The sequence below is a fragment of the Hippocampus comes genome, unplaced genomic scaffold, assembly GCF_001891065.2.
Source record: "Hippocampus comes isolate QL1 unplaced genomic scaffold, H_comes_QL1_v1.1 scaffold158, whole genome shotgun sequence".
Classification (NCBI taxonomy): domain Eukaryota; kingdom Metazoa; phylum Chordata; class Actinopteri; order Syngnathiformes; family Syngnathidae; genus Hippocampus; species Hippocampus comes.
Genome location: NW_017805548.1, coordinates 2680425 through 2705424, shown reverse-complemented (window position 1 = coordinate 2705424; position 25000 = coordinate 2680425). Strand labels below are relative to the sequence as shown.

General features: G+C 41.7%; 1 protein-coding gene across 7 annotated transcripts in view; it reads left to right on the top strand.

Moving 5' to 3' along the window:
* The window catches only part of tenm3 (teneurin transmembrane protein 3), a 329661-nt gene that overhangs the window by 257955 nt on the left and 46706 nt on the right, over nt 1-25000 (top strand). For 4 of the 7 annotated variants that reach the window (XM_019879750.1, XM_019879748.1, XM_019879746.1 and 1 more), the window contains 14 exons: nt 3526-3597; nt 7395-7572; nt 10886-10906; nt 17220-17344; nt 17526-17633; nt 21401-21555; nt 21825-21926; nt 22024-22197; nt 22780-22839; nt 22973-23135; nt 23348-23486; nt 23580-23685; nt 23827-23969; nt 24244-24422. In XM_019879750.1, coding sequence (XP_019735309.1) covers nt 3526-3597; nt 7395-7572; nt 10886-10906; nt 17220-17344; nt 17526-17633; nt 21401-21555; nt 21825-21926; nt 22024-22197; nt 22780-22839; nt 22973-23135; nt 23348-23486; nt 23580-23685; nt 23827-23969; nt 24244-24422 — 1725 coding nt within the window. The remainder of the gene's footprint in view (nt 1-3525; nt 3598-7394; nt 7573-10885; nt 10907-17219; nt 17345-17525; nt 17634-21400; nt 21556-21824; nt 21927-22023; nt 22198-22779; nt 22840-22972; nt 23136-23347; nt 23487-23579; nt 23686-23826; nt 23970-24243; nt 24423-25000) is intronic. The other 3 variants (XM_019879749.1, XM_019879747.1, XM_019879752.1) reach the window with 1 other exon arrangement.

Sequence of the window (25000 nt, the reverse complement as noted above, 5' to 3'; positions counted from 1 at the left end):
TCAGTTTTAGAGTGGAAAACAATGATGTCTGTCTTTCTTGCATTGAACTGGAGGAAGTTCGGGTTCATCAGCTCATTGAACAGATGGATTGGATACACTCATTCAGAGAGCGTGAATGACAGATATGACATAGTTACACTGAGATGTAGATCTACCGGTTGTCTGTATAAGTGTGGTAAAACGTGATGTTCTACAGGCAGCGGCCTTTCAAACGGTATCACACCCTACCTATCCTGCTCAATAGACTCCCCTGCCAATTGCATCACCTATACCACTCTCGGAGACGGAGGTTAGCCATGTTGAAATGAAATGGTGGTTTTCACAAAAGTAGTAGTAATAGTAGAAGTAGCAGTAGAAGCTTCACATTCACTTCTAACTAGTGGATCTTTGTTTCCACATTGATTCTCTACATAAGTTTGTAAAAATCATTTTCAGCCAATGCGGTTGTAGCTGTTAGCTCACTCGAGTGCAGGCTTTTTGTCGGGGTAAGCCATACTAATGAAAAAAAAAATGAAGGCTTGGTGAATTGTTTACAAAAATGATAACAATTCTGTCAAGCAGTTGCTCCAGTCAAGAAGCTCCTCATTTTTCTTTTTTTCCGAATTTCTTCTCTAACACAAAGTTCTAAGGTTTGTGTTCAAGTCTCAAACTTTTCTATCAGGAGTTTGCATGTTCTCCCCACGTAGTTCAGCGGCTATTCTGGCTTTCACATACATTCCACAAACATGCATGTTTGGTTCGTTGAAGACACACTTTTCCATAGGTGTAAATGTGAGTGTCAATGATTCTCACCTGTCCAATCATTATTTTGGCGACCAGTCCAGGGTGCCTCTCAGACAAACGTAAGATGATTTCAGATTCACCCTAATAAGGATAAGCGGTCTAGAAAATTGACGGCTGGACATTCGTATGGCATCCCTCCTGTTATATCCCACCGATTTTGACTGAATTTTAAAGATGTGCAGCAATTACAATGTGAATACCCACTTGTTGCACCAGAATGCATCTTTAGGGTACTTTAATGAATGTTTACTCTTAAAAGTTCAATGTATCAATCGCAAAGTGAGTGCCTTCCACTACTGTAAGTGGTACACGTCTATTTTTAAGAATATGTACAGGAAGTGCTATGTTAACTGTAAACAATATGTGTGATGAAGTCGGAAGACGCCAAAATATATTGATCGATCGGCCGAGATCGAAATCTGGGCCAGTTTCCTTAATTTGGGGGAGGGGGAGGGGGGGTTAGGTGATCGGCAAAAATCCTCAAAAGTAAAACTGATCTTGTCTATCAATCTCATCATCCTCCGCAGAGGTCTGAAAAAGAAGACGAAGAGTCTCTATTTTTATTTCGTGAACTACTTCACGTGCGGTCAAAACAACCCTTTTGTATTTTTTCCATGTTATTGTTCAATGTTTTACAGTCAAACAAGATTGGAACGTCGAAGGTGTACATCACAGGTGTCAAAGTCAAGGCCCGGCGGCCAGATCTGTACAGCCACATCATTTTGTGTGGTCCGCAAAAGCAAATCAAACATGTCAACTTCAATGATGCTTGCTAAAGTCTGAACCAAAATTTCAAATTGTAATCCATAGTAACGTGCATATATTGCATGCATTTTCCCATTTCCAAACCCCTATTACATTAATGTAAACAATGTTTCAATAAGTCATTATTCTTGACTTTGGATTTCAAAACTAGGTATCCATCAATTTATTATGTGCTGTGTATGTAATATGTGGAGGTAATTAAATATTTATCTGGTTTCACAAAATTCACAGTCATAACGGCCCTCCAAGGGAAAACCATAACTACAATGTGGCCCCTTGACAATAAATGAGTTTGACAACCTTGGCGTACACATTTAGTTATGAAAAAAAATCAAGATTGGCAAAAATCGGGCTTGGCGGGTCAGGCTTTTTCAAGATCTGCGATCGGTGATCTTCCAGAAAAAATTGTGATTGTTGCGCCCCTGCTTCTTTCATGTGCTTCTTTGTGTTAGTAACTACAAAATGATCATTTTCTTTACCCATTTCTAATGTTTGTTTTGTACTCGTGAGGTGTTGTTTTACTCGTCTAATTGTTTTAACTTCGGTATAATGACATTTTGTTTGTTACTTTGAATGAAAAGGACATTTTGATTGGGATGCTACCATATTGTGGCCCTTGAGGATTTGTATTTGAGTGTGTGTGCTCCTCTTTTTGTCACCTCATCCATCCTATTACTCTTCATCCCTCTCGCACCACTTGTCCTCAGGGGCTTTCAACACCTTGTCAACCAGTTCACTGTGTGAGTGCATCTGAATTTAGGTTTTTAGATTGGGAGGGATTGAGATCAAGGTCACGTGCATTTATTTCGAAACATGTTCATTCAGAGTGCACGAACACTGCACTGCCCTCACTTAACACAGCTGGAGAGTTTGGTTTTTTTTTTTCCAATTTGAGCACTCCTTTAGTTCCTCATCTGTCTACCTCACCCAAATAGACATGCTCGCCGAACGTACGAGTACACACACACACACACACACACACACACACACACACACACACACACACACACACACACACACACACACACACACACGTGCACGCACACGCGCGCATGCCCTTTTTGTAGTCACTTGAATAGTCGATGTCATTGTGGACTGCATGCAGCACAGCATGGGTGCATCCTTGTCAGCTGTGCCTATGGTAATCAATCAACACCTCCTAATGGAAGGAGAGATGAAAGAGAAGCACAGAGTCGAGGGAGGTGTCCCGTGGGATCGGCAGTAATGTTAGATGCTCGATATCAAAACCATAAGACAAAGTCACTGAACAAACAGTTGAGACGAGAGTAAGCAAAGCAGCCATAAAAATAGGGGGATAGAATGGAAGGAAGGAGGAAAATGAATGAAGGATGCAATGAAAAGCAGAAGGAAGCAGGAAAGAATTGAGAAGGGTAGGGGAATGGGGAGCAGGAGTAAAAGAGCAAATGAAGAAAGTTCAAGTTACGATCAATAACAAATAAGGGAGCAAACCGATTGATGATGGAAAGAGGAAAGTCAGAAGTATAATGAAGGCGAGCCGCCAAGTGGCTGCCAGATTTTAATCATTTGGCTCATTACATGTGCTTAATCTTTTATGTCTTACTTGGAATAACAAATGCATTATATTTTTTCACCATTTAATCTTCTTATCAGCCATTTAAATTTACCACGTTGTGAGACCTCTGCTCCACATTTTGAACTCCTCCGTTAGCCCTCGTTTTGCCATCTATCTATCTATCCATCTATCTGTCTATCTACCTATCAGCCATCCATCCACACACACACACACACACACACACACACACACACACACACACACACACACACACACACACACACACACACATTCCTTGGGATGCACGTCACATTGTGGACAACTGCTGATTCAGCTTGTACAAATCACACCTTAATGGCACTGGCACTGTCAAACTATATTCATTGTATGTGAACCCCTCTTTTGCCCAGTGTTCTTTTTAATGTGTTATGTGTTTACCTTAGGTATCCTGTACAAAGGCAACGGTGAGAACATATTTGTTTCCCAGCAACCTCCTGTCATCAGCAGCATTATGGGTAAGAAAGTATTTGCGTGTTTACTTGTACTACAGTTACAAACATTGTTTTTTACCAAAAACCAGGGGTCGGCAACCCAAAATGTTGAAAGAGCCATATAGGACCCCCCGCCAAAAAAACAAAAAACAAGCCTGTCTGGAACCACAAAATAAATAAATAAATAAAAACCTTTTAATGGAGGAAACGAATGCTGTATGTATCTATAGCCCCGTTCACACGGTAACGTTTGGTCCGACGCTGCGCCGAAACTGCTCCAGTCGAGTGTTCACACGTGCACATTTGCTCCGACGTAGCTCCGCTAAAGAGCTTATACCGGACCAAATTTGATCCACCTCAGGGAGGTGGTTTAAAAATTTGCTCCAGAGCAAATGCTCGTTTGCGACGCTACGCCGAAACAAATGTGCACGTGTGAACGCAGCCGGATTAAATTTGCTCCAGAGCAAATGCTCGCTTGCGGGGGAGTGGCCTGCTACGCTCGCTACCAGACGCACGGAATCCGACCCCGGTCGACAGTGACGAGGGGGCCAGCGACACAGACGAAGCCCGGCCGCGCACCCCCGTTCCCGGTAAAAGTGTCGGCTATTTAAACAGTGAAGACAGTTCGAGAAGTTTGCGGAGAGCCACAGAATAAATATGAAGGTACACACACACAAAAAATACTTGTGTATGTGTATACACACACACACACACACATATATATCTATATATATAGATATATATCTATATATCTATATATAGAGATAGATAGATAGATAGATAGATAGATAGATAGATAGATAGATGTGTGTGTGTGTGTGTGTGTGTGTGTGTGTGTGTGTGTGTGTGTGTGTGTGTGTGTGTGTGTGTGTGTGCAAATGATGCTAGGAATAAACACATTAACCCATGCTACTACACTGCCTCCACTGTGTCCGAGCTACAGTGTGGTATGTTTTGGGCTTTGAGCTGTTCTTTTTTTTTTTCCTCCATATTTTTTTGTGTTGACCTTGGTTTCACTCTCAATGATTGGCCATTTGTTATAATTGGAGGTTGATGCGATTTCGATGTGGTATGCTTTGGATCATACACAGTCCTTTTTTCCCCCTAAATACTTTACAGTGTTGACCTCGGTTTCGTCCAAACAAACGACCTCACTGATTGGTTGACTACAGTTTCGATCCCCCCCGCGAAAAAAACAAAACAAAACAACATTGCATCCACCCAACCTTTCCCATGTTTTATATCTGGAGAATGGAGGCAAAAAGCATTATTTTTAGAAACATTCCGGAGGGAGAGAACCTCGAAAAGAGCCATCAACACAGTAGCCATGTTACATGTCCTCAAAAGCATCATCGAGGAGTGGAAATATGACACCCGACCCGAACCTGTTTTACTTCCGCATTCCTGTCGTTTTGGTCCGCAGCAGAAACTGCACGTGTGACCGCAAGTGGAGCTGAGCCGACGCTGCGCTGGTGCTGTCATGCTCAGCGGCTTTGCACGTGTGACCACTCCACAAAATTTGCTCCGGTGTAAAATATATCGCAACAAAATATTTCGGTGCAGCGTCGGACCAAATGTGTGCCGTGTGAACAGGGCTTATGTGAGCTATATTAGCCTACTATCAAAATGACTAAGTTGGCTACGAATACACAATGAGCCTTCATGATTTTCCCTGCACTGCATCCTGTAGAGCAGGGGTGCCCAACCTTTTTTTGACCGAAGATCTACTTTTCGATCAACCAACCTGCCGTGATCGACCCGTTACCGCACGCACTTACCAACGCATGCCTACCTACCTTCGTCGAGACCTGACACGGAGGCATGGGACGCACTTTTGCAGCGTGGTCACTATCGTAGCTCACGTGTACCATTTTAAAATGCTTCTTTCGGCCCTCCACATTCTCATTCTTTGCCAGTACCCTCAGTGAATTGTACATGAAACTAGAGGTGTCAATTTATCGCGTTAATTGTGAATAATTAATTACGGCCATGTTTAGCACGTTATATTTTTTAATCGCATTAATCTAAATTTTAATCTTTGACTTTATTGTTTTTGTAGGTGGGTTGCCTTTTTATAATATCCGTTTTCAAGTGTTGGCTTCCTGTGTTCAAGTAGTTGAGGGTAGGGAAACAACTGTCAGTCACAGCCTGAAGCGTACATTGATTGGCTGTCATTATGTTTGGGCTTGTTTAGCATAAGCTGATTGGCTCCCATTGGAGTTGGGTGGGCATAGTAAGCAGCAGTGAGGAGAGGAGAGGTGAAAATGGAGGAGCATGTGAGAGTTCTCAGCCCAATGAATGGAAAATGTACTTTTCAAAAACGCCCTGGCGGCATTATTGATAAAAGTAGAGTGTTGTGCCTAATTTGTAAGGAGTTTACTTACCACCGAAGCAAATCAGGTTTAGCCTCCTACATAAATGCAACGCACCCAGTCGCTAGTGCAGCCACAGCTAACGTTAGCACCGAAAGCGTTGGCAATAGAGCGAGCTAAAGCAAAGCTCTTCACCAAACTAAACTCGAGGAGAACACCCTGCGTACGAGGCATGAAGTCAGCATCGTTGCTGTGTCCTCAGTAGCCCACCAGAAGTGGTTGATGTTTATTTCAGCACTTTATTTTCTCATGATGAACAGTGTTATTTCTGAAGTGCTAACTTACAGCACTGTGATTTAAGGGTCTCTCTTTTTTTTTTTTTTTTTTATCCGAAGCAAGTTCAGTGTTGAGTTCTTGAATTGCTCAGAAAAAGGTTCTTACTGTTTTTGATATGTTAACCTAGGCACTTTTTATGGACCTGATGTTCTATTTTTATTTTTATTTTGTAATTATTTGGAGATTTTAAAAAATTAACAAAACGGTGATATTCAACCTGGTGGTCGAAACTAAAGGTTGCAGGTAGGACTTGGGATATTTATTTTATATTAAACGTATATTTGGCAAGGTAAAGTTTATTTTGAAATTGTTCTCACCATGTTGGCACCCTCATGCATAGCATGAACAAGGGTTGATTTTTCTTCCCAACGGTGCACACCACATAAACCAGAGGTCCCCAATCCCCGGGCCGCGGACCGGTACCGGTCCGTCGATCATTTGGTAACGGGCCACACAGAAAGAATACATAACTTACATTACTTCCGTTTTATTCATTTCGGAATCTGAAAGATGTTTTATTTTGAAAATTACCGGATCCTCTGTTACATCCATCTACAATATGTCACTCTTGACGTAGGTGAAGGTGCGCTTCTCAGTCACGTGATAGGTTACCGCTAAAATGAAACCCAGGAGCTAGCAAAATGAGTAAAAAACAAAGGTCTTTGGAAAGTTTCTTTGGTAAGGGGGAAAGGTCCAGCCAGGAGACAGAGGAGGAGCTTATGACTTTCAAGAAAAAGAAGGCTACATTTAATAGACAGTGTCAGGAGTCCTACTTAAAATACGGATTGGTCACAATGGGAGATTCCCACGCACCAAGCCCAGTCTGCATAATATGTGGTGATGGTGAGTCGTATTTTTCACACACTTTGTATTTGCAGTCTATCTTATTTTGAAGGCACGGGTAAACATTACCATAGCGACCTGAGAGTGTTGCGGCCACATAGGACGTTCCTCCCAGTTTTCATGCCGGTCATATCATATTATTTTGTTGTATTTATCCGGCCTTTAAAGGCCAGTCCCTGAAAATATTGTCTGACATTAAACCGGTCCGTGAGGCAAAAAAGGTTGGGGACCCCTGACACAAAAATGAATTCCTCAAGCTTTTTTTTTTTCTGAGGCAATCGAGTTACTCAAAGACTCGTTTCACCCCTAATTTTCAACATTCTCTTGTAGGAAATGGACGTCGCCGTAGCATATCTTGCCCCAGCTGCAATGGGCAAGCAGAGGGTAATAAGCTGTTGGCACCTCTTGCTCTGGCATGTGGAGCTGATGGCAGTGTGTATGTTGGAGACTTCAACTACATCAGGAGGATCTTCCCCTCCGGGAATGTGACCAGTGTGATGGAGCTCAGGTAAAAAATAAATAAATAAATAAATCTTCAAATCTTAATCAAACCAGTTCCATGTCAGTGCACACAAGTCATGATTGAGATGATTTCACCTAAGATTAGACATCAAATCAGTATGTTCTTTTTCGTCGCAAGATTACTAGGTTTGACAAAATATCGACTCACTGTGGCCCAGTGCCTGCTGACCAACTCTCCGCCAGCATTGTAGCCTTTTCATGACAAACTTCGTTTTCTTAACTCACAAACAGTGCGAAACATATACAAAATATAAGAAAAGAGAAAAGACAGTGTTTGCTTCTTTGCATATGTTATTTGATGAAAATAACAAAGGCACAAGCATCGGTTAGCGATGCCAAGTGAGTTCACTGTTCTCAAACTTGGCCAAACCTTTTCCAGCAATGCGGTCGAATTCACTGTCCACTCTGAAAAATACAATACTCCATAAAATAAAAGGCCCAGTTGGAGCTTTGAGAGAGACTTAAACTGAAAATAAGGGGTGTGAAAGGATACTTCACAAATAGAAGCGTTCATATTCGTCACCAACTCGTCACACAAAGCCATTAGGTTTTTTTTTCACCATTTCACCCAAAAATACTTAATACAATGAAAAACTCCCTTTCATGGCAGCATGTCGGTGATGAACGAGTATCTATAAAGGAAGAGCATTGTGACTGATGCCTGATTTCATTTCAGAAAGAGACACACACATATGGAAGCTAGCTGGAGTTAGCACACAGAGGTTACTGTGTGTGTTTGGTGTAATGTTGTAACACAATTTCCTGTTTGGTATGCCAACACAATATTGCTTCCCTTGTGGATTATGGAGGCACAAGTCAGTGAACTCCCGTTTATGAATAACCAAAACATTTTTTTTTAATGCCTGTGGTTGACATCGATGCAGGAAGAGCACACATGGTCATGAGTGTTACGGTCATGAGTGTTCACCAGCTAGATATCAGAGAACTCAGAGAACTTGCCACAAGACCTTTAGTGCGAAAAAAAATATGTTCCGCCTTATCTTTAAGGATTTTTTTTTCCGTTTCAGGTGCAGACCAAATTTTGATAATGTAAATCAATTTACTACTTTTAAATTATGCATACGAGTGAAGGAAAACAAAATATTTTGGATGAAGTTTAAATAAAATCAAAATTTACTTAGTTTTCTTTTTACACAGTGCATTTCAGATATTTCTTTTTGTATTCATAGTTACAGAGTTGTAGTGCAACTGTGGCTAGTGTGTAGCCTTTGGATTTGTTTTAAAATGCTTTGAACATTTCCAGCCAAAAAAAAACAAAAAACAAATTAAGGCCACAGTCTCACCTTCAATACGTTGCTACCTCATTTATAAACATGTCAGGAATGCTGGTACAAGCTGCAAATTTTAATCAAAGCTGAATGTAATACCATCTGAATTGTCTTTATGATTAATGTGTATATGCTCAAAATAATTCAATCTATAAGCTAATGATGGTTATATAAGAGCAGCTGCTTGTTGGTGCAATTTACATGTGTTCCGATTAGTCCACGAATCTCGATTACCGTTGGTGATTAGTCAACTAGGCGGAAATTTATGGTGAATTTTTAACACTTGAAAATACGAGCCAGTTTGAGCACAAAACTATCAGACATCAGGAAAGGCCCAATAGATCTGCTGACTTTTCCAGCAGTAAAAAGTAAAAAAAAAAAAAAGCAATAATTAATTTGAAGACTTCATTATTTTTCATGTGCCTTGAATAACTTTAAAAACGGTTTTACAAATCATATAGCTGGGCTATAGCGTTAATCCTGAAAGAATGAAGCCATATTGTTTCCAGCCAATGCTATGAAATAAGTCTGAGTGAAATTCCACTTTTGATGTGAAAGATGCAGCGCCTTAGGCACAAATGATGGCACAAAATGCACTTCAGGCACTGTGTGCAACACATGTCGTTTGCTCGCTACACCGAGTGACAGTGCTTTAACTCATTTGTACTCCCGCCTTACGCACATGAAGATCAGAGCACTGCTTTGGTCCGGTGTCTCAGCGGTTTAATTTACGAGCGCGGAATCCAATTGCATTATGTACATAGTGGCCACAACGTCGCTGCGTGCACTGGGAATGGTAGAAGGTTTGAAAGAAAGTGGATCTTCCCTCCGGCAGTTAAGCTCATCTCCCACTTTTTGCTCGTTAAAAATACTCAACACTGCATTTGTTTTTAATGTCACCTGCATGCCATGTCTCCTCTCCAAGTGTAAATCACTCCTTGTCCCCGAAATGTTTGCTGCCTTGTGCACACGAGGGCTCGACAAAACGTGCCTAAGTACACCTTTGGTAAAAATCGCAGAATTACATGCCTTTGTGTGCCTTGTTTGCTGTTTGTAGTCAACTCCTTGTAAATGTTTGCTCTGCAATATGGCTTAGAAGCTTTTTTTTTTCTTTTGTGTCCTCCTCGTTTTATAACGTGTCGATTATCCCGCAGTCAATTCCACATAAGTTACGTCTCGTTGGACCCAACATGGATGTCGGTAGCTGTGTGTTGAAAATGCTGCCATAAAAGTGAAATCTTATCAATAGGGAGATGTGTCTTTCAGCTCTCATCGGTTTTTCCAAGCTAAACTAATTAATTACTTCCAATTAAGCCACACATGTACAATTAATGAGGACTTCCTTTCAGTTGTGCCAATTGTGTGCTGACTGGCATTTGACGTGGGTTTGAATGTGGTTCATTGATAAAAGGGTGTGCATTCTTTGTGCAACCACATTATCTCATTAATACTGCAAAATGTGTTGAATTCATTTGTGTTTTCATTTTATATCATCACAAAACCTACCATTTCAACATGTTTGTATTCAGTGTAGCTGGAGGGAAAAGTGTGTTTTTCAGTGTGTGGTTCAAATTTTCAAATGACTATCCTCCAATCACATGAGGTGCAGGGTTCGGTTCACCTTACCATTCCTCATTACAATTACATCTTTTTTCAGAATCTATCCGTCTGTGTTTTTCTTCATTGTTGTAATTGTGATTTGATCTGAAGAAATATTTTCAAAAGGATCTAAAAAAAATTGGCTTCTAAGTGTGGTTGTGTTCTGTACTTTTTAAACGTTTACATTTAATGCAGTGCTAATGTTCCAATTTGGAGCGATACAAAATAATGATCCGTCTGCCCGTTGTCCCGCTGTAGGAAAATACAATTGTGTCTTCACATTTCAGCCATTATGCTCTTAGATTTCTGATATTCATATGTACCTTTTCAGGGATTTATGTCAAGCAAGAACCAACTGTTCTCTAATTCCTGTTTCCTCTCTTTTTCTCCCTTTGCTTGCACTATAATAAGAAACAAAGATTTCAGACATAGGTAAGCGTGATTAATTCCTTCTATTCTACTAACAAAGCAGAGTCCTTCTTCTATTACATCGCGTTTTTCCTGAAACAAACGATCATGTTTTCATCCCTGCAAGAATTCAGCACAATGCAGTTCTACTACTGGCCCCTTTATAGATGCTATCATTCAGTTCGCTTAAGGTGTTGACTCCTTCGACAAATAAATGCCTCTCTCCAAGTAGATTCTCCAGGGAAAAGGGGTAATAACTGTAATTCTTGCATATCATGGTTACTACGTATGCTTTGTGCACAGAAACTAAATATGAACTGCTTAGCTCAAACGATCTAAGCTAGAAACTACTCAGTGTAACATTTCAGATTCGTCTGGTGGAACGAAAAAGGGGCAGAAAACCACATATGCATGAGTGCACAAAAAGTTCAGACAAGCTGCAATTCATTTAGCTCAGTTGAACAGCACCTATTTCTTATATATACATTAAACAAAAAAAAAAACATGGATGCACAATCAGCAATGCAAAGTGGTCTCTAAGTGCTCACACTTCAGTGGCCAATTTGCCATCATCCGCTCGTGGGGATCTTCTTGCAGCTTCTTTTTAAGGTACAGTGCGCGCGCCACTCTCATGGATGGATTCCGGCGAGTCCTTCTGCCATGTAGACCGCGCAGCTCTCGTGCGATAAATTTATAGGGAATGATGGGAAGCTGCCTCCATTGGATGGAAAACAAGTCAGCTGTGCTCACACCTACAATAGTGCACAAAGGCACAAACGCCTCCTTCTGCCTGAGCCTGTCAACCAAAATACCAAAAGGAAGAAAACTCCACCCATGCATACAATTAGATTGCGCTTTATGCTAGACTTGCATTGGGCATGTACGTCAATAGGACCCAGAGAATGCTCTTCTGTCCAATTCCCTTCATTTCTTCATAAAGTTGGTATCTCACTGAGTGGCAGTTCGTCAACTTCTGACAAATGTTGACCAAAATGAAGGTGTGGTCACGATCATTAGCGACTTTTAGCGATGCTTGGGAATGTTTGCAAAAGTGTGAAAAAGATATGGTAACTATTTTCGGACATTTGGGACAATATTGCCAAGATTAGCAACTATGTCCCATACCTTTATCACTGTTTGGGAACCTTCAGGACTTTTTGCCAATTCCAAGAGTAGCAGGCAAATCTCTGGACCCAACAATGATGAAAAGGTGCATGAACCTTCCCCAGCATTCAGTTTTCTACTGTCCTCCGTCAAAGATGGATATGTTATTCGCGCAACAAACATTATTACTTCCATGTTGGTGCAGGCCATTACATTTCTCTTTCACGAACTGCTTCTCCACCTCTCTATTGCTATTTTTGCCCTTTACCCTTTCAGGGACAGCGGTTACTACATTGGACAGCTTATCATGTTGTCAGGTTACAGGGTGCATGAAATGGTTCTACTCATCCCATTAGCCATTGTAAAAACATAGGCTACTTCTCGAATCATTCCTCTTTGTGCTGTGTTTCTTCTGGCATGATGATCAATGTGGAGAACGGCGACTGGTATCTCACTGTGCGGCGAAAGCGAGTGAATGCTACGCACGAATGTGTCGGCATGTATTTTAACCATGGTCACGTGGTCTCCAGCGTTGGCGAATAACAAAGAACTTTGGCGACACATCTTCTGACTGTTTACAAATGCTTAATGATTGTTTTGTAAACACTTTTACTGACATATATTGTTGTACACATTATTTTCAATTGGCATTTCTTACTGGTAAAAAAAATCTACAAACAGCATAAATATTATATAATGCATACTACTTCACAACTAAAATGCAGTTACAAATGTATAAAATACAAAAAGGTCACTTACACACTACCCAGTTACAGTATGAGCCCTTATGTGAGGAAATACATTAACAAAGTAAAAGTCTAACAGTTTCTTTAAAGTGCAGTCATGCTAGACGTTGGGAAAATATTTGGATAATCTCATATAAGATGAATTTGGGAAACTGACAATGACAACACTCCAAGTTGCAGTTTTATGGACAGTGGGTATTGTTTTGTCCTCCTCAGTCTTTTTTTTTTCCTTTCTATTTCTAATCTTGACAAGTGTTGCAGATAAAGAGTCTATTTTTGTGTTGTCAGCTCAGATGAGTGGCACAGTCATCACTTTAGCAGCAGCCTGAAGCCAGGAGAGCGAAGGAGAGACACAGATTGAAGGAAGGAGTGACAGCAGGCTATAGATAGTGCTGGTTGTGGTTCAGGGTCTTTCTTTTTTGATGCATTGATTGTCTATACAACGGCTTTATTCCCACCGTCTTGATGAATACAGTTCAAGAAAACATCGTGCACAAGCATTCTTGAACAGACTGAACTGAAAATAAATAAATAAATAAATAAATAAAGCCCAATTTAGCTTGAGCTGTAATTTTGTCTGACTATGAGATCTTCAAAATAATTGTGATATTTGCCAATCCTGTTGATGCTTTTAATTAATGAAATCTAGTTCAGGAGGTAGTATAAAGGTGATGAAATTTTATTGCCTTGTTAACTGTAAAATGTGAGGTGGCACTCATTGTGCCAGACTAATAATAATAATATTATTAATAATCATAATATTGCTGGCGGCTCGGTGGTCCAATGGTTCGCGCGTCGACCTCAATGTGCAGAGGTAAGGGTTAAATTCCAGCTCCGGCCTCCCTGTGTGGAGTTTGCATTTTCTCCCCGGGCCTGTGTAGGTTTTCTCCGGGCACGCCGGTTTCCTCCCACAGTCCAAAAAAACATGCATGGCAATCTGATTGAACACGCTAAATCGTCCCTTGGTGTGAGTGTGAGCGTGGATGGTTGTTTGTCTATGTGTGTGCCCTGCAATTGGCTGGCAACTAGTTCAGGGTGTACCCCACCTTCTGCCCGAAGACGGCTGGGATAGGCTCCAGCATCCCCCGTGATCCTTGTGAGGATAAGCGGATCGGAAAATGGATGGATGGATAATATTGCTGATCGGTGAATTTCAAGTTCAAGTTCAAGTCAACTTTATTGTCAAATGTGCTCTATGTGCAACATACAGTACAAATGAAATTTCTTTCCTCTCAACCACAGAAGAGAGAGGAGCCGCTGTGGGTGCCCGAGCCACCATCAACAGAACAGTTATAAATTTGAATTATGTGCATTATCTTTCTTTGCCAGTGACAATAAATTTACACTTTCCTGGAGAGGCATGGCAAATTAATTATTTTGAGCACAACATACAAACATGTTCTGCCAATCATGAGCAAATATGACATGGGAATGATATGCTGTTTTCAAAATCCAACTTTTGAGAGACACTATTAAAATTTGTGTTTTAACTTTCCAAAATGCTGACAAGCACATAAATAAAACAAGTGTTCATGATGATACCTGGGTAAAGTAATCATGAATACAAAAGTAACTCTTAGTGAACAAATTCAAATCAGGTATATATTTTTTCATGGTCCAATAGACATATTTAAAATCTAAACAGACACAAAATTTAATGAAACCATCCTGGACATTGAAACTATTTGTCTACAAACAGTTTAAAAGACTGTTTATGTCCCGTGTACAATGTATCACTCATCTATTGATGTGCTCTTTCATGTCATTCATATTGCTGTGGCAAGTAGTTATATTACATTTTATATGAACAATGAAAGAACAAGATATCAGCTGCTGTCTTTGTTGTGAATGTAAATTCATCCAAGTCTTCTGGAGTGACGCTTAAACATTCCCAGGGCAGCTGGGAGATGTAGTCTCTCCAGCATGTCCTGGGTCTTTCACTGGGCCTCTTCCCAGTGGAATGTGCCTGGAACACCTCTTCTCACCAGGGAGGTGTCCTAATCAGATGCCCGAGCCACCTCATCTATCCCCTCTCAATATGGAGGAGGAGTGGCTCGACTCAGAGCACCTCCTGGATGACTGAGATTGTATCCAAGATCTTGTTTTTTCAGTCAAGACCCACAGCTCGTGACCATAGGTGAGGATAGGGACATAGATCAATTGGTAAATTGCCAGCTTCGCCTTTTGACTCAGCTCTTTCTTTACCACGGCGGCCCAATAAAGTCTATATCACTGCAGATGCTGCACCGTTCCGTCTGTCGATCTCTTGTTCCATTTTCAATTCTTCCCGGATTCGGGAAACAAGTCTCCAAGATCCCCACGTTCCCAACTCTTTGAGGCAGGCTCCCATCCCCAACCTGGAGATGGCACTGCACCCTTTTCCGACTGAGGACAATGATCTTAGATTTGGAGGTGCTGATTTTCATCCCAACCACTTCACACTGTGCTGAGAACCACTCAACTGAGAGTTGGACATTGCAGCTTGATGAAGCCAAAAGCAGAGATGCAATACTGAGGCCTCCAAACCAAACCTCCTTAACATCTTGGCTGTGCCTTGAAATTCTGTTCATAAAAGTTATGATTAGAATCGGTGACCAAGGGCAGCCTCACTGGAAACGAACTAACTGCCGGACCAAACTCTGATGCCGGTCGTACAGGGACTGAACGGCCCATATCGAGGAGTTCGGTACCCCACACACCCGAAGCAGACCCCATCGAACTCCCCGAGGAACAAGGTCGAAGGCTTTCTCCAAGTCAACAACCCACATGTAGGCTTGTTGGGCGAACTCTCAGCCCCCCTAGATGACCCTGCCAAGGGTGTCGAGCTGGTCCACTGTTCCAAAAAAAGCCACACTTCTCCGAAGAAATCGACGAACCTTCCTCTCCAGCACCACAGAATAAAACTTAGCAGGAAAGCTGAGGAGCTTGATCCTCCTGGAGTTGCAACACAATGTATGTTCCCCTTCCTTAAAAATTATTACCTACTCCGGGCATGTCAAATTGAAACATTTATTTGCGGTTGCTTGCTTCCTCTAATTTAAGTTGTGACGGATTTATTTCCTGAACCTCAGTAATATATTTACCTCTGGACTAACAAAGGGCACAGACCTCTTTTAATTATGGGATGGATTTGTCAGCATATTTCATGTACAAAACCATGTGCAAGCCCGGCTGCAGTCCTCCTCGCTATCCCAAATCAATTGGCCACATCGTACGTCTACTAGTGGCTTGCTACTTGAAGTCACCATGAAAGGAGGGAAAAGAACTCGAGAATGTTGTGCTGGTGTAGTTTACTTTGCTTTCTGTTGTGAGTAAAATGTCAATGACTGTGTAAGCCTTGTACTTTTCAGTCTATATTGAACTCAAGTATTGATGTAGACTAGATGAATTTGCATGCAGCTCACGTCGTTGAGCAAAATGTTGTCGATGTTTTGAGGGATCTTATAAAGAATGCAATCATTTTGCATGGAGACAGATGCACCAGAAGAACCCGAGCTGAATTCGTATTTAAAATGGGAAGTCTGAGGCATTCAACACCATTGCAAAAATTGCATATTGGCTCCGTTGTCCTGTAAAGAGCGTTTCGAATAGTACTCAGTTTTACTCAATATCCTCCCATCCCTAGTGACTACCATTGTGCTGTGTTTAGGCTCGCACACATACACGTAATATCTTAGTATACTCCACAAAAGTTCTATAAATTTTCATTTGTATTTCTTCTGATTCACCCATACAATAATCACTCCACTGCCAACTCTCATTTATTAGTCGCCATTGAATTATCATCAACTCTTGGAAATCTTTTATGTGTCATTACATTATGATGACTGTATGATTTGTTTATACAACTGCTAATAGTGTCACATGTAGTTGTTTTGCACAGTGGTCGATGTTGGTACACTGTGTAGGTTTTACCTCTTGAAATGTCGACTTACTGCTGAGGTGTTCCTTGCTGTATTTGAAGCCATACATTGGGTTGGCCGTGCAAAGGAGAATGAAAACTGTTTGGTCTTGGTGGATAAGATTTTTCAGATGAAATTATGCTATTATGACTTAGTTCTACAATCCTTGCTTTATAATTGTGCTATGAATGAGAAAGAAGCTGGCTTGGACAAAGCAGAGCACGACAGCCAATTGGCAACTGGGAGCTACTCGCTATTAGTGAAACACGCCATGAAAGTATGAACTATTTCCATGTATTACAAGTACAAATGCAGTAAGCTATGAATGAAGTATACACTTAGTGGTGAAACCGCCAATGTAGGAATGGGTTATTCGGGTAAATTTGTGTACAAGCCTCTGAATACACACTAAATGGACATGTGTTTTGTTTGGTTGTTGAGTTCATATCGATCGGTGTTCCTCCGGATAGATTTACTCCCCTTAAAATATTGTTGGACAAGGCCAGGGGGTTGAATCCACTGACATTATGCACCATTGTCCAAAACCAAATCTTTGTTGTTTTTATCCCGTACACTCCCTCTTAGCAACAACCCTGCCCATCGATATTATCTGGCCACTGATCCAGTGACAGGACAGCTTTATGTGTCAGACACCAACTCACGACGAATCTACCGACCAAAGAATCTCAGTGGTGCCCGGGACCTCATCAGTAAGTCCCAATTCTTTTTGCCTCCTGGCAGCATGCTGTTTCAGTCATAAGAAAGATAACATACAGGAATGACAAAAGATTTTAATTATTCAGAGACTTCAGATGACATTACGTTTATTGTGTGTGTGTGTGTGTGTGTGTGTGTGTGTGTGTGTGTGTGTGTGTGTGTGTGTGTTTTAAGGTAATGGGGAGGTTGTGGCTGGCACTGGTGAACAATGTCCGCCGTTTGATGAAGCACGGTGTGGAGATGGAAGAAAAGCCACAGAAGCTCAGTTACTGGGACCTAAAGGTACACACACATACAATTTTACATCTCGGAGGTTCCACTGGCTAATCTAAATCGCGTAATGTCTGGTGTATCTTCTGCGGAAGGCTTTTACCTCCTCAGCGGTGACACAAGAAAATGAACGTGTACTAGCCTGACCGTAAGCGACGCAGGACTTCAAATTAAATAGTTGATCAATGTTTGTGTCATTCCTTCATTAAGTCAATTTGAATATACAGTGGTACCTCTACTTACAAAATCAATTGGTTCTGGAAGAAATTTCTTTTATAGAAAATTTTGTAAGTAGAGATGCGTTTTCCATGTAAATGCACTAATTCGTTCCAAGCCCCCCCCCAAAAAAAAAAATTCAGACATAAATATTTTATAAAGCATAAAAGTGCATCAAAATATGTAACAAATACATATTACAATTAGATTATTGCACAATAAATGAGAGTTGTGCATAATGTAAAAACAAAGAATAAAGTAAAGAATAAAAAAAACTTTTAACTGCGTCCTCCTCGTTTTTTTCCCTCTTTAGTTCATGTTCTCTCTCAGAAGAGGTTTTTGCCTGGCGTTTTGTAAAGAACTGATCCAAGGACGTTTGCTTTGTCGGCTTTTAACAATCCTTCGAAAATATCCAAGGCGAACATCAGCATAGTGAGCGAGCGCTGGACTGGTGAACACTTTTTCTGGGTGATTCACATTTATGAATCACCCCAAACTATTGAAATGCCTCATGGCCCGCAGGGGCAAATGGCGAGGACACTGCACAGACACATATCTATTTATCTATCTACACACATAGACATATACGGTAGAGGTCCCTCTTAGCCAATGGGATGCCAGGAAGATGCTAGGTAATAGCCAATGGCAGAGCAGCGATATGTGTGTTGCATTCAGGAAACTCGGAGATGCCAGTATCAGCCCCATACAGCATTTTTACCTTTCGTATCTTGAAATTTATTTTGTAACAAGAGGCAATGTTTTCCTGTTGAGGCGTTTCGTACCTTGAAAATTTCATATGAAGAGACGTTCGTAAGTAGAGGTACCACTGTACATATTTTGCTGATTGTCTGTTGTGTTTGAGGCAGTACTTGATACCAGACTGAGTTGATTGCACTGGCTCATGGTTACTACAGTGAACCAACTACCCGTTTCTAGGGTTTCTGGGATGTAGGCTACTATTTCTGAAATGCATTTGGCAGCATAAAGAATATACAACCGTTTTGTTTGTCTGTTACACTTAATCGGATTCAATGTAATGCAGATCCACTTTTTTTTTTTTTTTGTCAATCTCCTTCCTCCTCGATGGAATTTCTGGCGATAGGTGCTGGCAAATAAATAGGGGACCTAGAAAGCTGTAAATAGTCTCTCCAGCGTCTCCTTGGTCATCCCCGAGGCCTCCTCTCGATGGCCTGTGCCCGGAACTCCTTGTCATGGCTTTAGGTTTTCGTGATAGTGGTGGAAAAATGTGGAGGGTCCAAGCGCAGGAAAGCAGTGAGGCAAGGCATGAGTGCAGTACGTGTAGTAATTAGAATACATCAATAAAGAGAGCAAGAGTGATTCAAAGACTCACCACAGTGGGAAGTAAGGAAACATGACGCTAAAACAACAATTCACAGACAGAATGAAAGAAATCAGGGAGCTAAATACCAACAAATTGATGAGACCATGAGGCACACTTGGACAAGACAGAAGTGTCTGGAAAAAGTTGATTGGTATGCACAAATAATGGTGCTGATGAGAACAGGTCGAGACGAAAACAATTAGGCAAGTCATGACCAAGGGGCACAGGAAAACATGACATAGCAAGAAACAAAACTACAATTTAATCTCAAATAAAAACACGGATCAGGAGACTATTCAGCAGGGAGGAGTTCAGGAGGCGTCCGAATGCCCAAGCCACCTTATCTGGCTGGTCAATGCAGAGGAGCAGTGGCGCTAGTCTGAGCCCCTCCCGGATGACTGAGTATCTCACCCTATCTCCAAGGGAGAGCCCAGACATGCCATGGAGGAAATTCATTTTTGTCTCTTGTATCCATAATCTTGTTCTTTTGGTCACAACCCACTGATCGTCACCACACGTGAGTGTGGGAACATAGATCGCCCAGTAAATCGAGAGCTTGACCTTTCGACTCAGCTCCTTCTTCACCATGACAGACCGAGAGAGAGTCTGCATCGCTGCAGATGCTGCAACGATCTGCCTGTTGATCTCCTGCTCCATTCTTCACTCACTCATGTACTAAAATCCAATTTAAAATTATTCTTATGATTTTCGGAATTGAAAAAAAAAAAACGAGAAATATTGAAAAAGGCCTCATTCACTTGGCATGACTTTAAAATTGTTGGCAGACTTCCCAAACTTTAGATACCCCACACATGACAAGGAAAAAAAACATTACAGGGATAACAGATTTGAACACAGTGTGTAAACACGGATCAGGAGACTATTCAGCAGGGAGGAGTTCAGGAGGCGTCCGAATGCCCAAGCCACCTTATCTGGCTGGTCAATGCAGAGGAGCAGTGGCGCTAGTCTGAGCCCCTCCCGGATGACTGAGTATCTCACCCTATCTCCAAGGGAGAGCCCAGACATGCCATGGAGGAAATTCATTTTTGTCTCTTGTATCCATAATCTTGTTCTTTTGGTCACAACCCACTGATCGTCACCACACGTGAGTGTGGGAACATAGATCGCCCAGTAAATCGAGAGCTTGACCTTTCGACTCAGCTCCTTCTTCACCATGACAGACCGAGAGAGAGTCTGCATCGCTGCAGATGCTGCAACGATCTGCCTGTTGATCTCCTGCTCCATTCTTCACTCACTCATGTACTAAAATCCAATTTAAAATTATTCTTATGATTTTCGGAATTGAAAAAAAAAAAAACGAGAAATATTGAAAAAGGCCTCATTCACTTGGCATGACTTTAAAATTGTTGGCAGACTTCCCAAACTTTAGATACCCCACACATGACAAGGAAAAAAAACATTACAGGGATAACAGATTTGAACACAGTGTGTGATGTGCAGCCACACGGCAAAACCAACACGTCACACGCGGATCGATTTCATTCATGAATATTCCCAGGTCAGACGGGAAATGTTGCAAACATGACTTTCAAGTCAACAAACATGGCGGACGAAGACAATGCAGTGGACATAGTTTGTGATTTGCAGAGAAAAGGCAACATAACAAGAAAAGGTCTCGGTCAAAGGAGTGGAAACAGCGTGAGCACAGACTTTCTGTTGTGACATGACTGTTTTGATTTTGAATTCCCCACCATGATTCCACGCTGCCTCGTCACCTCGTTTTTTTGATTGGCTGCACTTCACTGTCAACAGACTGCGTGCACACCACACACACTGAGCAGTCACGCCAAAATCATCCAACATGTTGAGATCAAAGCTGCCCAAACGTCCTTCCGGTCGATTTAAGTCTGAACACACCCCACACGACAGGATTATTTGCTAAATGTATCTTTTTGGGCACTCGGAACATACTTACAGTTGTCGGGAGGTTGAGTTTAAAATCGGGCTAACCCTGCAGTGTGCTCAGGCTGAAGACACAGACTGAAAGAAATTAGGGAACTAAACACAAAGAAATGGATGAGACGAGGCAGACCTGACACAAAAGATTCGAGTGAAGACACGAGTGGCTGGAGGGAGCTGATGACAATGATGACAGCTCATGTACATTTCTGAGATGAAGACAACAAATGATGACAGCAAAAAATGTGAAATGATATGCTGTGCTTTGGTTATGTTTTTTTTTTCCTTCTTCTCTCTACAGGGATTGCAGTTGACAAAAATGGTTTGATCTACTTTGTCGATGGGACGATGATCAGAAAAGTGGACCGCAACGGGATCATCTCCACAGTCCTGGGGAGCAATGATTTGACATCAGCACGACCTCTGACATGTGATACCAGCATGCACATAAGACAGGTGACGTGACACTACGTGTACTGTGCCATGTTATGTGAAAATATGAATATGTAAATTCCTCGGTGGACCCGGAAAGTTTTTGAAAATGGCACTTGCTAAATGTGAGATGCGTAGGCCATTACTTGGTCGCTAAAGCTGGATTGGGGCTCTTGAGGGCCAAACTTGGGCAGTCCTGCACTATACATACTGTATATCTGGGAAGAACATGTCCTAAAAGGATTACAGTTTGTCTGAGATAAAACGCTCCATCTTGACATCTCTACATCCAGGTCCGTTTGGAATGGCCCACTGATCTTGCGATCAGTCCCATGGACAATTCCATCTATGTATTGGACAACAATGTTGTGCTGCAGATCACTGAAAATAGACAGGTATTGTCTTTCCTACTCAGGTAGAAAGAAAGCACCAACATTGTGTTTAGTTCTTTCCAGAACTTAATTGAGGAATATTGTTTGTGTGCGCGTTCAGGTTCGCATTGTGGCAGGCCGTCCCATGCACTGCCAAGTCCCAGGGATTGAATACACAATGGGAAAGAGAGCCGTTCAGACCATGCTTGAGGGAGCAACAGCCATTACTTTGTCCTACAATGGCATTCTGTACATCACAGAGACGGACGAGAAGAAAATCCATCGCATTCGACAGGTAATCATTATGATTCAGAGGCGTCGAACTGGGAGGAGGGGAAAGATTTCTGGAGGCCCAAGCATGCTGGGGGGCCCTATGAAACTCCCACCAGGTTGACAGACTAGTTCGATGGGTTTTTTTTTCCGATTTGTCAGATATCTATCCACACACACACACACACACACACACACACACACACGCATATTTGTGTGTGTGTGTACCCCAGGGGGTATGAATAATTTCGGGCTTGAATACATCTGGTCTATTTGCAATATCGATAGGCCTACAGTCAAGCCCGAAATTATTCATACCTCTGGTGTATGAATAATTTTGGGCTTGACTCTATATCTAATTTGGTTCCGCATTCTAACTACAGTTGACTTGATGACGAGCCGTTGGAAACACCTAATAAACACCCGAGCAGCGTGGACGAGAGCAACCCATCTTGAGAGAGAGAGAGAGAGAGAGAGACAGAGACAGAGAGAGAGAGAAAACATTTAAAAGCAGATAAACAGATTTTCTCGATATTATTTTCAGTTGGGCTCTCTTCTCTCAAAAGAGACTTTCATTTCCCCCACTTAGTAAACTGCTTGTTCCTAGGTGTCAACTGATGGAGAAATTACCTTCCTTGCTGGAGCACCGGCAGATTGTGACTGCAAGGTAGTTAAACCACTCAATTTCTTAGTTCATATATCGGCTGCTGTTGTTTTTCATGTCACCCCCAAAGGGTTTTCGTTGTAGTTATTGTTACTCATCTGTCTCACTTCCTATCTCTTTGATTTACCTCCTGCAGAATGATGCCAACTGTGACTGTTACCAAACAGGAGATGGTTATGCAAAAGATGCAAGACTTAATTGTCCTTCCTCTTTGGTCGTGTCCCCGGATGGGACATTGTATGTGGCCGATCTAGGAAATATCCGCATCCGAGCAATCCGGCGCAACCAACCACTTTCCGGTATGGAGTCATTTGATTGAGTTTAAATTGGTTGCTGGACATGTGCTGTCCAACTTCGCACCACAGTGGGGACAAATTAGGCCTAATGTTGATACCCCGAGTGTGTGTAACACACGCATTAATTTGATCCCAATAGTGTTGTGCATTAACCAATGCCTCCAACCAAATTGAGGTCAAGTGTTTGAAATAAACACATTCGTGTGTGTCCTCAGGCTCTTTGGCATCTGGTCCCAGTTCCTATGAAGTGGCCTCTCCGGCCTCCCAGGAGCTCTACGTGTTTGACTTAAATGGAACTCACCAATTCACACTCTCCCTGGTCTCTGGAGACTATAAATATAATTTTAGTTACAGGTGGGTGTGGGTAATGAGATTTGTAAGCTTTTACTCCCGATACTTTCCCCCCGAGCAGTCACATAATTTACCATTTTGAGTTTTTTCTTCCAGCAACGAGGAGGATTTAACAGCTGTGACTGACAGCAGCGGCAACACCCTCCGCATACGTAGAGATACCAACAGGATGCCTGTACGTGTGGTTGCTCCCGACAATCAAGTGAGTTAAGACCTCACACAAAGATAAACTACTCAACTGTGTTTCAAAAATATCACGAGGATACGATATCTCGTTATGAACCTGTACCAGGAGATTGTTCACAAAATCCATGTTTGCCCGTGCCCATGCTTCGTTGTGTAGGTCATCTGGCTGACCATCGGAACAAATGGTGGTCTGAAGTCTCTCACAGCTCAGGGTCAAGAGCTGGTCTTGTTTAGCTACCATGGCAACAGTGGCTTACTAGCAACCAAAAGCATTCAAATTGGCTGGACTACTTTCTATGAGTGAGTAGAATCACGATTGCTATTTGTGTCACGTCTTATGTAGTAGCCCATGACTTACCACATAAAATGCACATATGGAAAAACGTACACACTCACATTAAATACCACTTGTGTAATCATTTTTTTCCCAATCACAGCCTCCTGCAGGGTACACGAAAGACTGCCCGAGCCAGATGTTTGTGGCCATGCGTATTTGTATTGTAGATGATGAAAACAATTTTGATGTTTCACCCCCAACCCTCTCCTCCCACCTTCCTCTTCACTGTACCTACAGTTATGACAGCGAGGGTCGTTTGACTAATGTTACCTTCCCCACTGGCGTGGTTACCAATCTCCATGGCGACATGTCATCAGGGGCTGTTGCTGTGGATATTGAGACGTCAGGGAGGGACGAGGATGTTTCCATAACAACCAACTTGTCATCGATAGACTCATTCTACACTCTGGTGCAGGGTAAGGAGATTAAATCTGATGGCTTGGTTTTGTAGTTATGGTTTAAATATTCGATGCTATTCATTTTGAAACTGAATGCTGTATGCTACATTGAATGAATCAGAATTATGGAACTTGGTATGTGTTGGGACATTGTTAGCGAGGCCCCAATCAAGTATTTTTCAGGATTGTTTTCATAATCTGTATAGAGCACCATTCATTTTGGGAGTGACAGATGACAATGACAGAATACAGTAATACACGATTCACAATAAGTTGGAAGCGATGGAAAAAGTCACTTCAGGAAGATCTTAAAGAGAGTTGACCAAATTGACAAAAAAAATAAAAAAATATTCAAGCTATTCAAGACATGGAGTCGTCGCTTAAAGCATTGGTACACAGTTACTCAGTGACTTTTTTTTTTGGGGGGGGGCAAAATTAATAACACAGCTATACTTAATTTTATATACGAGGGTCATTCAATAAATAAGGTGAATTTTTTTCCGGTGTGAGGACTTCTAGGACAGATAGAAGTTTCCTTTTTTTTTCAACGTAGTCTCCCAGCACTGTCACACACACACACATACACACACACATAT